We start from the raw sequence: 15,242 nt of genomic DNA, 5'->3' as shown, positions 1-15,242 counted from the left end.
TGGTTTGGACTCGGGGATGCAGTGATAAAAAAACACAAAACAGAAAAGGCTGCCCTCTTGGCCTTTTCAGCTCAGTCGAGGAGAAATATAATTAACATGATTAGAAAGTGAATACATCTATAATAACAAGTTATGTGATGCGCTGGGGAAGGAATGGCAGTGGGAGAGAGTGGTGGGGTGAGAGGAAGAGGCCAAATTCATGGGAAGAGATTCCGCTTCATGGGGTGAGGGTCCTTTGAATGTGTTGGAACCACAGCATCGCCAAGTGTCCCTGGGAATGCTTCCCTATCGGTTTGACTGAATTGATGCCAAGTAACACCTGCCAAAGTTGATCAAAGGATTCTACTGTTGTATTTGCCACTGAGGTCAGAAATGTGTATTTCGAGTAGAGCTGAGTTCAAAGACTCTGTCATTTTGCCCCAAAGCTGGTGATAATGAGATTCACTCCTGGGAAGCACACTGCTTCAAGGCTGGTCCTGGACCATTTAATTGGGCCGCGGGCCTGGTTGCGGTGGTCCCGGGAGGGGTCATTAGGCCGTGCACTGCTCCTCAGCACCGGCCCCTTGGAGCAAATACAGCCCCGGCCCCTGTCTAACCTGTCCTTCTCCCCGTCTCTCTCCATCAGGAGTTCTGACTCTGAAGAAGCATTTGAGACTCCGGAGTCCACGACCCCCGTCAAAGCTCCACCAGCACCACCCCCGCCACCCCCCGAAGTCATTGCAGAACCTGAGGTCAGCGTGCAGGCTCCCCCGGAAGAACCAGGTAACCAAGGGCCCGGCACCCCTGGGGCGGTGTGGGAGCAGCCCTACTGCTGAGCCCTGGGGACACTCACAGCGGCTCCTCTGGGGACCCGCCTGGAGGAGGGCACCCACCCCCGGGGACTGTCGCTGAAGCTCTTTATGTCCTCCCCAGCCTCTGGGCCTCTCAGCACTGGGCTTTGTTTTATGTGGTGAAAACTTAGGGTGCAGGAGTACAATGGGTTATTTTGTGTTTGCTTTGCAGAAGTTTAGAGGTGGCCTCTGAAGAAATAGTGCATTTAACTCTGGGTGCCTTTCAGCCAACCCCCAGAGCTGGGTTTGTATGGGACAGTGGGGTCTTGGAATTTTCTGGTGCAATCTTGGATTCTAATTTCTGGCCCCTGGCTCCCGTAAAAGCGCTGGTTCTGGTCACCCATGTGACCTGCATTTTTATCAAAGGACACAGGCGAGAGGAGAAGGGGAAGACAGAGGATGAGATGGTTGGATGACATCACGGACTCAGTGGACATGAGTTAGAGCAAACTCTGGGAGATGGTGAGGGACAGGGAAGCGTGGCATGCTGCAGTCCATGGGGTCACAAAGAGTTGGACACGACTGAGTGACTGAACAACAGAAGCCCACACGGGCTTGGGGATGATAATTGGTAAATGGGCAAGAAGAGAAAGTGATGGGCGGTTATATCTGTGCAGGGGTGACTCCTTTATTCCTCATTAACTTCAGACTATCCAGATTTCCTATCACGTCCCCACACCCATTCTCCGCTAGTGTGACTTAAAGACCTTTCAGATGCAGTGATTACCGGGGGTGGGGGATGAGGGAGGACAGGACAGATCTCGGGCCCCAGCCTCCAAGCTGCCCACCTGACCGCTGCCATCTGTGTGCATCCTCCAGTGACGACAGCAGGGGTGGGACCACCTCGAGCATCAGAGTTTAACATGAGGCCTGGGAAGAGATGGAGACTGCCGGAGATGACCCCATGAGCTGGTTGGGGGCCAGGTGGTCCCAGAAATGTCCACACAGGCTGGTCAAGAGACCACGTGGTCTCAGAAATGGCCCCCCCAGGCCAGTTAGGGGCCAGGTGGTGCCGTCTCCAGAGCTGGATTGCCTCCTGTGGACCCTGAACTTCAGAGGGCCCCACTCTGGCCTTCCTCGGCCGCAGCCCTGGCAGTAAGATAAGTCTGTAGAGCTGAGCTCCCCCGGACCATGTCCCGGATACCTGGGAGCAGCCGCTTCCTGGGCCCACCCAGGCTCCTTCTTCTGTCCCGTCTTCCCGAAGCTGACTGTGCCCACGTTTACACCCTTTAGCCGAGAAGGAACCAAGGCTGGGGCTGGGATGTACAAGTGGGTGTCCACACATCTGTGCTTAGAAGATGCCCCAGGTGAGGGGTGGAGGCCGGGGAATGGAGGAGGGGGCCAGCGTCCATTCGTACTCCTGCCCTAGCCAGGAGCCAGGTGAATGGCAAAATAAAAAGCCATTTGACCTTGATGTTGGTCTTAGAAAGAAATGGGTGGAATCCATTCCACCCGCTCTGGCTTCAGCCTGGCCGTTGATTAAAGGCAGACACTCCTGGGGCTTTGTTCCTAAGCACACATGCTCCCTGGTGCTGGGGGGAGAGGAAGAGACACCTTTGCTGGGATCCGATGAATGCAATTTTCATAGTCTCCCTTTTCTGAAAGCTATCAGTAGTACCTGATTCTGCATCATTAGTCTAGGTGCTAAGCTCTAAGAGGGTGATGATTGAAATTTATTTGATTTTAAGGTGGGGAAGAAGCAGGAAGGGCTGCTTATAGTTCTCAAAGAGTCTTTTGCACCCTGTGTTCTCTCTTGCATATAGTAAAGTATATAAAAATTCCATTTCCTACAATATCGTAGAAATTTCATCCTGAGGTTTTAATGGAAAGCAGCTGAATGACAAATACATTTTAGTCCTTACATCAAACATCCAATTAAGAATAAATGACCCATTTTTATGGGTGTAATAAGTTCACACTCTGCATGCGTGGGATACCTGAGAAAGGATGTTAGAAGGAGAATGAAGGCCTAAGACAAAGTGTGGTCCATCCTTGAGCATCACACGGAGTCCCAAGGGTGGTCACTGCTGCCAGCATGCGTGTGTCCTCTGGGATTTCCAGTTTTTCACGTCCTGATTGTTTCTGGGGATGGTTTGCCACCCCCGTTCTTTTCTTCAGCTTGTCTTTGTTCCTTCTGCCTACTTATTTTTTCAATAAAGCAATGAACAATCTCCGTTCTAACATACACACACACACTCAACCACAGTACCCGCCCCTGGCTTAGATGGCAGTTTCTGAAAGAGCGAATATTATGGAGGATTAAGAGAGACCCCGCACCAGAAGGGGTTGCAGCTATGCATGGCCATGAGTCACAGCCTCACAGAACTTTTGATTGCACCGGTTGGAGTCTGACTTTATGCTTCTCCTCCTTGGAAAACTACAGTGAGGCTACATGTGGGTTATACAGTGAGGACACTGAAGGTTGGGATCGTGTCTGCCTAAAGCCCCCTGGCTTGGGCTGCACAGAAGTCCTTCTGATGTGCCACGTTCATTTGAAAGATGTGCTTGTCCCTTCTGTAGACATCATGGGACATTACCCAGAGTGGGGAGGTGGCTGTGCATGCCCGTGGAGGAGAAGAAAGCATCCTTCTGGGAACCAAGGAGAGAAAGGGCAAGAGGGGAACATCTGTTGTTTGGTTTGCCTCTGTGAAGTGCCTGCAGTGTTGCTAAAGGTACCAAGAGAACCTCAGGAAATAATAGACGAGACCTTTGGCTGTGTATAAGGACATAATTTTTCCTCCTGGAAACTTACATTTTGCAAAGTAATCCATTACTTTATTTTGGGCTTTGCATGATTGTGCGCCATGGGAGAGGAGGGTGGCTGAGACGCTGGTGGCCGCCTTGCGTCTGCTGCTCTTCTGGGCTGTGCTGGGATGTGGCTTACCACAGTCCAGTTTTCTTATCTGTAAAATGAAAAGAGTGACCCGTGAGTCCTCTGAGATCCTCTCCACTCCCACTTCTCATGCTTCTGTGATCAGGACGCTTGGTTATTGTAGGGTGGCTGCATTATTAGAACTTAGGACTGGCCACCGAAAGATGTAATGAAATGTCCTGTAATTAAACAATAGCTCCATTTAGTGTCTGCCATGTACCAGACCTGTGCTAAGTTATTTGCATGTTTCATCCCAGCTTGGATGAGGGAAGGATCCCCAGGACTCCAAGTATCTGTGTGTGGGGCATCTCATCACCTGCTACCCGGTGAGATGTGGGAATAAACCCTATAAAACATAGCCCACTGGTTCCTCTGTCCATGGGATTCTCCAGGCAAGAATACTGGAGTGGGTTGCCATTTCTTCCTCCTGGGGATCTTCCCAATCCAGGGATCGAACCCACATCTTCTGGGGCTCCTGCGTTGCAGGCAGATCTTTACCCTTGAGCCACCAGGGAAGCCCTTACTGATTACAATCGGTTATTCATATACTTGGAGGATGTAGAGCTGGGCTCCCTCTGTATGGGACCATTTCCCTTTTGATATATTGGATGAAGCTAAGCGTCTGAGGGCAAGGGTGCCTTGTGTTAGCACCTTTGTGCCTCTGGGCCCGTGGATCCCTGCCCAGGGTGAGCTCACAGTGGATGGGGGAGGGGAGAGACGCGCAGCACGGCTGGCAGAAGTGCTCCAGTTAGAAGCGGTCGGCGCGGCTAAGTGATGTGGCCTTTGAAGACAGTCAGGGGAGAGGAGACGCCAGGAGGTGAGTTCATACTGAGCAAAAGTCATGTGCGATACAGACAGAAGATGCCCGTCGGCAAGTCAAGGAGGACTGGGGACATCCTGACCTTGGACTTCCGGCCTCCAGAGCTCTTCATTCAGCCTGTGGATTTGTTCCAGTGGCCCGAGCTGGACTGCTGCAGCTGGGAACCACCTAGTGAGCCTTTGAGTGTCGTGAAACAAGAATGCTGACTTTGTCCTCAGAGTGAGCCAGGATCTGGAGCCAGGGCAAGCGTTGTCCAGGTCTGCCCTGGTGGGGTGGATCCCTCTGGGGTCCTGACGTTCCTCGCCTTTGTGTCCACAGTGTGCCTCCCAGTGGTTGACTGGGAAGCACCCAGATTATTTGATGTATAGGAATGCGTGTGTGTGTGCTCAGTCCGACCCCATAGGCTGTAGCCTGCCAGGCTCCTCTGTCCATAGGATTTCCCAGGCAAGAATACTGGAGTGGGTTGCCATTTTCTTCTCCAGGGATCAAACCTGCATCTCCTGAATTGGCAGGGCAGTTCTTTACCACTGAGCCACTAGGGAAGCCCCAATATATAGGAATGAATGAATACATTGTCTTCGTGTTGATGTGGTGTGTGAGCATTTAGAAGTCCAGTGCGGGCGACTGGGAATCTAACTGGCCCACACCTGCTCTGGAAAATCAAGGCCTGCGTGTGGCAGTGGCCCATTTCTCTGGTCTAGGGCTTCTTCTGAAGAGAACCAAAGGGCCCTCCCACCTGCTCTGGTTGCCAGACAGTAAGATGGTGGTTCTCAACCAGGGATTATTGTGCCCCACCCCCGGGGAACATTTGGCAATTTCTAGACAGGGACGACAGAGGATGAGATGGTTGGATGGCATCACCAACTCAATGGACGTGAGTTTGAGTAAGCTCCAGGAGTTGGTGATGGACTGGGAAGCCTGGCGTGCTTCAGTCTATGGGGTTGCAGAGTCGGACACAACTGAGTGACTGAACTGAACTGAACTGAGTGAGACACGTTTTTGACACATTTTGGATGGCATCAGGGACTCGATGGACATGAGTTTGAGCAAGCTTCAGGAGTTGGTGACGGACAGGGAAGCCTGGCATGTTGCAGTCACAAAGAGTCAGATATGACTGAGCGGCTGAACTGAACTGAGACACATTTTTGGGCTTTGCTGGTGGTTCAGATGGTAAAAAGAATCCACCTGCAATGCAGGAGACCTGGATTCGATACCTGGGTTGGAAAGATTCCCTGGAGAAGGGATAGGTTACTCAGTCCAGTATTCTTGCCTGGAGAATCCCCATGGACAGAGGAGCCTGGCGGGCTACAGTCCATGGGGTTGCAAAGAGTTGGACACGACTGATCAACTAAGGCTTTCAGATACATTTTTGGTTGTCACAGTTCAGGGTTGGGGAGGGTAAAGGCATCTTGTGGGCAGAAGCCAAAGATTCTTCTAGATATCCTACAATGAACAGTATCTCTCCCAACTCTCCCCCACCCACCACACACTGAGACAAAATACTTACCATCCTGACATGGGCGCAGTAAAGAGGCTTAGAAACCCTGCACCAAGATTGGATTTCTTGGTCCATGATGATTTAATTATGGTATGTCACGTCTAAAGAGGAAAGCCACATTAAGCAGTCAGAGAGCTTTTCTTCTGGGGAAAAGAGTGAGCAGATGGTTAAGCTGAGTATCTGCTGCGTGTTTCGTGGTTTGGGGAGAACTCCTGACCTCTGAAGGGCCTCAGAAGGCTGCTGGGGTGTGCCTAGTAGCCTGGGAGAAAACAGGCTGGCAGTTGTGGGCCTTGCTTTGGAAATGATGGGAAGCATTGAGGCTTCTTCCTCCTCCTGCAAGGCCCACTTGAAACGCTGGGTCCTCTGCATTCCCTGGTCCTTCTGTGCCCTCTGCACTGTGTGTCCAGGGCAGGAAGAGGAGCCAACTGCTGATGGAAGGAGGGTGCAGGTCTCTGGAGGCAATTGGTTTTAGAAAGGAGGAGGGAGGGGACATCTTTTGAGACGAGCATGACTCAGGAGTGTGTTCGAGACATGGCGAATCTTTTGGTGGAAAAGGTTGAGAGGTTCCATCTTCTAGGACATCTGCTCCAAGTAGGGCCTGGGTGGCTTTGGATGCCTAAGAGAAGGGAAGGTTTGAAACCATGATTGGCGAACAGACCTGCTTCCAGAAGGTCATCTCAATGCCAGAGGCATTTATTCAGCTGGCAAGAGAAAGTGTGACAGGTCTGGGGAAGACAAAGATAAATCAGACCAGCTCCTGAACTCAAGAGGCTAGAAGTTTCCTTATGTTGTCATGTCCCAGGCAGCCCTTCATCTCCTCGGCTTCTCTGCCAAGTGCTCACCCCCTCGGAGTTGCAGCCATGAGCATGAGTGGCCCTGAGAAAATCTACCGTGAGAAGCCAGTTCGGGTGTTAAGTGAAAAAGAAAGTGAAAGTCGCTCAGTCATGTACGACTCTTTGTGATCCTTCTAGGCCAGAACACTGGAGTGGGTAGCCTTTCCCTTCTCCAGGGGCTCTTCCCAATCCAGAGATCGAACCCAGGTCTTCGGTATTACTGGCAGATTCTTCACCAACTGAGCTCTCAGGGAAGCAAGCATCTCCCAAACTTGTTCGTTTGTTGGAATGAGGTGTTAAGGCTGCCAGATTTAGCAAACAAACATACAGAGCATCCAGTTAAATTAGAATCTTAGATAAATAATGAGTGATTGGGACATATTTCAGAGAAGACAATGGCAACCCACTCCAGTACTCTTGCCTGGAAAATCCCATGGACAGAGGAGCCTGGTAGGCTGCAGTCCATGGGGTCGCTAAGAGTCGGACACGACTGAGTGACTTCACTTTCACTTTTCACTTTCATGCATTGGAGGAGGAAATGGCAACCCACTCCAGTGTTCTTGCCTGGAGAATCCGAGATGGCAGGGCCTGGTGGGCTGCCGTCTATGGGGTTGCACAGAGTCGGACACGACTGAAGCGACTTAGCAGCAGCAGCAGCAGGGACATATTTATATAAAAAACATGTTCGTTTATCTGAAATCCGTATTTAACTGAACATCCTATATTTCATCTGGCAACTGTTCCAGCAGGCGATGGGGTGGGTACTGGAGGATATAACTCCTGTCAGTGAACCACACTTTGGGAATGCTGGTCCAAGTCATATATATGCTAGCTCTCTCTTTTTTTTTTCTTTTTTGGCTTCACTGTGCAGCATGCAGGATCTTATTAACAGTTCCCTGACCAGGGATCAAACCCATGCCCCACCCCTCGCAGTGGAAGTGTGGAGGCCAAACCACTGGACCAGGGAAGTCCCTGTGCCAGCTCTTTAATTCCTTCTTCTGTGGACCACTTTGCAACGTTTCCTCCTCTTTGTCTATTTACACATCTTTGGTTTTCTGGCCAATCGTTTTCTGGTATCTAGACTGCCCAGGGTCTCTGTGAAGCCAGGAGTGCGTGCAGGGCACCGCCTGGTGCAGGCAGAACCCAGGGCAGCTGAGACAAGGCCAGGCTGGTTGCATCCCCGTGGAGCAGCCAGGCCATGAGATGATGGAGCATCTCTTGACCAGCATCTGGAGTGTCCATGTGCCTGTGTGCTCTGTTGTGTCCTATTCTTTGCGACCCCATGGACTGTAGCCCGCCAGGCGCCTTTGTCCATGGGGTTCACCAGGCAAGAATACTGGAGTGGGTTGCTGTGCCCTCCTCCAGGGGATGTTCCCAACCCAGGGATCGAACCCGCATCTCTTCTGTTTCCTGCCTTGGCAGGTGGGTTCTTTACCCCTAGCGCCACCTGGGCAGCCCAGAGGATCCACAGCATGTTTTAAAATAAGAAGCAGCATCCTTGGCTGGCAGTGGCTGAGCAGGAGGGGAAGTTGGGAGGAAGCTGCAAAAAATGGAGAGAGAATGGATGAGAGGGAGGTTGAGAAGAGAGGCGTGGCAGGTAGGGTTGGAGGGAGAGATTTCAGGGGGTGCCTAGAGTCAGGACAGGTGGCAGATGCATAAGCTTCGTTCTGCTGCAGTTGCCTGGGGCCTGCACTTAAAGGCTCTGCATGCTCTAGAGCAGGCTGGGTGGTGATAGTAGCTAATATTTACTGAAGGCTCACTATATTTTATCTGCGTTATTTCTCTGTCTTCCTTTCCTGCTCCTCTCCTTTACTTTAGCCACACTGGCCTTTGGGATTTCTGCAACACCCTGTGTGTGGACTGACCCCAGGGCCTTTGCACTTGCTGTTTCCTTGGCCTTGGATGCTTACCCCCCAGATATCCCCATGGTTCACACTATTACCTTGTTTCTCATCTTGGCTTAAATGTTTTCTCCTTGAAGGGCTTTGCCCAACTACCTTATTTTAAAATTGCAACACTCCTACCCTGACTTTCTTTTTTTCCTTAGCACTTACCACCATCTGACAGCCCATACATGTTACTTGTTAATTGCTTCTTGACTGTCTTCTCCCTAAAGAACCTAACCTGCAGGAGGGCAAGGGTTTTGTTCGTTATGGAGGCCCCAGCGCCCAGAGTGGTGCCTTGCTTTGACCTGGCGCTTGGTAAACGTGTTTTAAATTTTTTTAATATTTATTTTTTGGCTGTTTCAGGCCTTAGTTGTGGCACACAGGATCATCGATGTTCATTGCATTTTTAGTTTTGGCATATGGTTTTTTTTTTTTCTTCTGCTTTTTTTAAAGTTGCAGCAGGAGGGCTCTTTAGTTGCAGCATGTGGAGTCTAGTTCCCCGGCCAGGGGTCGAACCCTGGGCCGCCTGCACTGGGAATGCAGAGTGTTAGCCACTGGACCCCTGGGGAAGTCCAGGTAAATGTGTTTTAGATGACAGTATTTAAAGGTATCCTTTAAACAGCTCTTATTGCTCCCATTTTATGGATGAGAAAGCTGAGGGTCTGCTTGTCCAGGGCCTGGAGCTGCCTGGTGAGAGCAGGATTTGTACCCAAGCAGCGTGCTTGTTGTGGGGTGGGCAGGCTGGCCTGGGGCTCTGGTGTTAGAGGGTGATGATGGTCTGGCATGAGATGAGGGACTCTTAAGTGTCCTGTGTCCTTCAGTGATGGCTTTGTCTCCGTTCCTTCAGGATGCGGCTCTGAGCCGGTCTCCATCCCCGATGGCCCCCGCAGCAGCTCCGTGGAAGGCAGTCCTTTCCATCCCCCGTCACACTCCTTCTCTGCCGTCTTCGATGAAGACAAGCCGATAGCCAGCAGCGGGACTTACAACTTGGACTTTGACAACATCGAGCTGGTGGATAACCTTCAGACCTTGGAGCCTCGCCCCTCAGACTCTAAGAATCAGGACTGCAAGGTGAACTCACGGAGGAAGTCCACGGACTCCGTCCCCACCTCTAAGTCGACGTTGTCCCGCTCGCTCAGCCTGCAAGCCAGTGACTTTGATGGTGCTTCTTGCTCAGGCAACCCCGAGGCCACGGCCCCGGTCGCGGATGCATACAGCGCGGGTTCGAGCAGTGCTTCCAGTACCCTTAAGCGAACTAAGAAACCGAGGCCACCTTCCTTAAAAAAGAAACAGATCACTAAGAAACCCCCCGAAACCCCCCCAGTGAAAGAGACACAGCACGAGCCAACTGAAGAGAGCTCTGGCCCCAGCAGAGAGAGTCAGACAGCCAAAACGAACACAGAACCGGCCAGGGCAGAAGCTTCTAGCTCAGCCCTATTGGAGGAGACACCCCTAGAACCTGCTGCTGCCCCCAAGGCGGCCTGCCCTCTGGACTCCGAGGGTGCAGAAGGGGCCGTCCCCCCAGCTTCGGGGGGTGGCAGAGTGCAGAACTCACCTCCCATTGGAAGGAGAACCCTGCCTCCGGCCACGGCCCCTGAGGCAGTGGAGGTGACCCCATCAGATAGTGGGGGGCAAGAGGACTCCCCAGCCAAAGGCCTCTCAGTGAGGCTGGAGTTTGACTATTCTGAGGACAAGGGTAGTTGGGACACCCAGCAGGAAACCCCGCCTCCCACCAAAAAGATAGGCAAAAAGCCGGTTGCCAAAATGCCCCTAAGGAGGCCAAAGATGAAAAAAACACCGGAAAAACTCGACAACACCCCTGCCTCGCCTACCAGGTCCCCTGCTGAACCCAATGACATCCCTATCGCTAAAGGTACCTACACCTTTGATATTGACAAGTGGGATGACCCGAATTTTAACCCTTTTTCTTCCACCTCAAAAATGCAGGAGTCTCCCAAACTGCCCCAACAGTCCTACAACTTTGACCCGGACGCCTGTGATGAGTCCACTGATCCCTTTAAGACGTGCTCTAAGGCCCCCAGCTCACCTTCTAAATCCCCAGCCTCCTTTGAGATCCCAGCCAGTGCCATCGAAGCCAATGGAGTGGACGGGGATGGGCTGAACAAGCCCGCCAAGAAGAAGAAGACGCCCCTCAAGACGTAAGTTCAGGGGAGCAGGTGGTTAGGTCAGAGGCGGGGCTGGGCACTGGCTGTATAGCTGCTCACTTGCCTGGAAACCTGGGCTGCTTTGCCCCCCCGCCATTTGCCACAGCGCCACCACGCTTGCAGCAGGGTACCCGTTTTCGTTCCTCTCTGCACCCATAGTCGTGGCATGTCCCATCCTCACATCCCTTTGGGTCTAGAGTCCTTGACCGCTTGCCTCGATCAGTTAGGGGTCTAAAGCTTTACTTATAGCTGAAGACCTGACCTTGAACTTCACGAGAGAGTGGGGAAATCCATGGAGAGGGAGCAGCCCAGTGGTGGCCTGGTCAGCCTCCCTATTGGTGATTTAGCATTTTCTGTTTAACACGTGAATTGCTTTTTGGAGTGGCCTGGAAACTAAGGGGTCCACCCTTCAAAATATTATTAAAATTTTGTAGTATTTGTTTCTGCCCTTTAATGAGACATTAGGCCATTGGAAAGACCCTGATGCTGGGAAAAATTGCAGGTAGGAGGAGAGGGGCTGACAGGATGAGATGGTTGAATGGCATCACTGACTCAATGGACACGAGTTTGAGCAGTCTCAGGGAGATACTGAAGGACGGGGAAACCTGGCGTGCTGCAGTTCATGGGGTCGAAAAGAGCTGGACATGACTTAGTGACTGAACAACAACAAGCCCAAGAGGCAAACACAATAAACTCAAGAAGCCCATGAGAGAGAGGCCTGGTCTGGGCCGCTTCCTATACCCCGGCTACCCTGTAGGAAGCACCCACGTTGTTTCTGCCCCTTTATCTAGTCATCTTCGTAGATGACAGTCCACAGGCCCTGTGGATCCAGAAAAGATCAGTGGAACCTGAAAGGGAGAAGCGGTGCCCACAGTCTCCAGGAGGCCATGAGTAATCGGGTCTGCTGTCCAGACCGTGGCTGAGTAGATGGCACTTGATACACGTGTCCATGCCTCTGGAGTCCAGCCCAGGATGGCTGCAGGGCCATCCTTGGGGCTTTGGTCCAAGTGTAGTGTGGTTTGGTGCTCGGAGCCTTTCTCCTTGCTCTCGAGTGAAGTATCATCAATAGTTTGACCAGAAGGCCGGGCTTCTGGTGGCATCTCAGCAGAACAAACCAGGACTGCTGGCCCCTCTGAGTCTGCCTGGCACAGATCAAGATGGGGTAACATGCTTATCTCTCCTTCTGCACTCCCCATCCCCCCCCCCAACATTTAACATTTGAGAAGAACCCGAGGCTTCCTGAGAAGAGGGTCTCTAAGCAGTCTTTGACCTTGGGTGGTGGTGGATGGGAGACGGTCCTGGCCAAATATGTGGACTTTTTTTTTTTTTTTAGATCCCCCGCTAAACCAGGCCCTTCTTAAAGATTCCCTAGAATCTGTGTTGGAAGCTTTATTTTAAGCCTCGAACAGGAGAAAACGGAAATGCCCACACCACAAAGCCATTTCTCTCATTTTGGGGGATGAGAGTCAACTTGAAGCCATCACCTTCTCCTTCCCCACAAGACAGCTTGGTTCTGTTCTTTTCTGTCACCAGAGCTGACTGAGGTCAGGGACACCTACCTGTCCCCAGGTCTCACCTCTGGTGCAGATGGCTAGGATTCCTTCACTTGGGGTGGCAAGGCTCTTTGAGCCACCAACACTTTATGGGATAATTGGAACCAAGAGAGGAAGGTGTTCTCTAGTAGCTCCTCTCCAAAAACCTGGGATGTCACCCCCACGCCCAAGCCCAACACCGGATGGCCCCTTCATAGCCAGTCACCTGCAGATTTATCTTTTTTGTCAGTTCCTTCTGTCTGTCTCTCTTTTTCTTTGTCTTCTTGTCTTAGGATGGTTGAAGATGTGATGTCTGTATGTTCTCTGTTGTAAGTAAATTTAACGGAATCTGCCTCTTATGCCAAATGTGCTTTTTCCTGCCTTTGCTTTTGCTTCCAAGCTCTTTTTTATTTCCTTTCCGTGGCTGCTGCTTACATCTTTCTGTGGCGGGCCTGGGAATGACGGGGCATGGGGCTTCCCAGTAGCAGAGGTTATTTGTCTGTTTCATAGTGATTAGCATAAGTGAAACTGCTTGGCTGTGAAAACGTGATTATCCAACATCTGCCTGCTTGTCAGGAATGGAACCTTTTTTTTTTTTCTCCCCTTGCATATTGGATGTCTTCATCTGAAACCCATACATTTTTTTTTTTTTAACTCTCATTCCATTCTTCCATTTTAAATGGGACATGTAGGCGATTGCTTTCAAAGTATTGTGGCTTCACCTTAAAATAACCATCCAGTCCGACCACAGGCAGGGACTGCTGTTGCTTGTTCTGGCTACATGTGAAGCAGAAACATTTGGGCTCTGTCAAATTGAGACCGATGGGAGCCCCCTGAAATGCAGGGTCAGCTCCGAGTGGAGCTCACGGCTGTGAGAGCCATCGCCAGGCGGCTTCTGGGCAGGGTATCCGCATGCCATGGGGGGGGGGGGTTGCCTTGTTGAGGGAAACAGCAACAGGTCGGACCACGTCTGCCTGTAGTGCTGTGCATTCCGGGCCGTGAGAGATCGTGCAGGCCGCTCCCAAGGGCCCGTGGACAGGCATCTTCTTTGCCTCAACGTCTTTCCAAGAGAAGCTGGCCTGGTCCCAGGCTCCCAGCAGCCCTGGGATAGAGTGGAGTCTCTCAGGGTCTCTTCTGCCCCAGGGATTTCTCCAGTATTTTAGAGCCACTTAGCAACTGTAAAATACACAGTTGCATATTTATATGCTTGAATAAATATATGCTTCAAGCTGTAATTGCGCTGTTCACATGACAAATCCCACAAATGCTGTAAATAACCATTTATAGTATTTCTTTCATAACTGAATGCCATTGTTGGAGTGTTTTATCTGAGAGAACACTAGGAGGAACTTGGTGCCCAATTGCTCTGTCCGTGTAGTTACTGACTAGAGCAGGAGATGGGGAGTGGGAGTGTAAGATGAGGGGATCCCCCCAGGCCCTTGCCTTTCGGGGGGCCAGACCAGACCACTGAGGGGCCTGAGACCATGGGGCAGAGTCTGGTCTACAGGTGAAGAAGTCTCCATTCTGATTGTGGAAACAACCCCCCGATCACCCAGGAGATATAACGGAACCATCTATGCTAAAAAAAAAAACCTTTCCTTCTGACTCTTTCAGGAATCTGAGCTGATGTCTCCTTTGCCTAGGTCCTCCTCTCCCTGACCCTCACCCCCAGTTATTTATATGAAGGAGAAAAAAGCGACCAGAGTCGTTAATCGTAATTAGGAAAGGCATTTTTTTTTAATGATCTCGTCTCTGAAAAAAGAGTTCTGGAGTTGGGTTGCACAGCAGTGTGTATGTACTTCACTGAACTGTACACTTAAGAGTGTTTGAGATGGTAAATTTTATGTGTATTCTACCATAAATGGGGAAAAAAAATGATGTCACCCCTGGCCCTGCCTTTAGTCAGAATCCCACCCAGAAGGTCAGAGGTGCCGGAACCCATTAAGCTCAGAGTTCCTGCATATAGGAGGGAATCTTCCAGTTCCCTCCGAGACCCAGACCTTCCCTTCTGCACGGCTCCTTCAGCTGTTTGAGTGCTGTGTCGGCTTGGCCGTCTGTCAGTTGGTTCCTGTTCACTGGTGTCGTGAACTCACATCCCCTCCCCCACCTTAGCTGGTTCAGACCCTCCTGGATGAATGCAGATGTGTTAATCCGCTTACCAGATTCTGCTTTTTTAAAGTAAGAACATCTGGGCAAAGTTAGCTTCACTTTCTGGGTCAGCTCTCCACAATGGCATCTCTTCAAAAGACTTCTGGCTTGATGAATCTTTCCCTCGCGGGCAACAGTGTCTGTTAAAAAATCAGAATGGATTGTCGGTGTGGACGTCTTTCAGTCGGGGTGGGAGTGGTGTGGACGGGAGGGTGGTCTGGGCCAGACACTCGGCACTCAGCTGCGGGCCTCGGTCGGCTCTGGAATGCTCTGTGCCTCTGTCTGTTGTGTTTACATTTCTCATTTTGTTTCCAGTGACACATTTAGGGTGAAAAAGTCGCCAAAACGGTCTCCTCTCTCTGATCCACCTTCTCAGGTATACTGTTCCCTTGATATTTATCATTTTATCGCTCGCCTGGCGGTGGGGCGGGGGGAGTCAAGACTGATGGGTGATTGTCCCCTACTAGTCAGTTGCCCATCATGGCTATGTTTCCAACACCCTCTTCCTTGTCTTCTGCATGGAGGGTCCCTCAGTGTTTGCAAGACTTGGTTTTGATCACTTCCCTTGGGGAAATGTCAGAGAATGTCCCCAGAATTGGCAGATGCCCAAGAAAAATGTTAGTTCTCTGGGAATCGTGCTGGTCCGTTCTGGCCAGTT

At 51.1% G+C, this 15,242-nt stretch overlaps 1 protein-coding gene across 4 annotated transcripts in view; it reads left to right on the top strand.

Moving 5' to 3' along the window:
• The window catches only part of TACC2 (transforming, acidic coiled-coil containing protein 2), a 236,236-nt gene that overhangs the window by 187,538 nt on the left and 33,456 nt on the right, over positions 1–15,242 (top strand). For all 4 annotated transcript variants that reach the window (XM_010859224.1, XM_010859223.1, XM_010859225.1 and 1 more), the window contains 3 exons: positions 626–762; positions 9,587–10,898; positions 14,900–14,960. In XM_010859224.1, the coding sequence (XP_010857526.1) occupies positions 626–762; positions 9,587–10,898; positions 14,900–14,960 (1,510 nt within the window). The remainder of the gene's footprint in view (positions 1–625; positions 763–9,586; positions 10,899–14,899; positions 14,961–15,242) is intronic.

The sequence above is a fragment of the Bison bison genome, unplaced genomic scaffold (genome assembly GCF_000754665.1).
Source record: "Bison bison bison isolate TAMUID 2011002044 unplaced genomic scaffold, Bison_UMD1.0 scf7180017864456, whole genome shotgun sequence".
Taxonomy (NCBI): domain Eukaryota; kingdom Metazoa; phylum Chordata; class Mammalia; order Artiodactyla; family Bovidae; genus Bison; species Bison bison.
The sequence above is the reverse complement of the archived record's forward strand: the minus strand, read 5'-3'. Positions and strand labels throughout refer to the sequence as shown.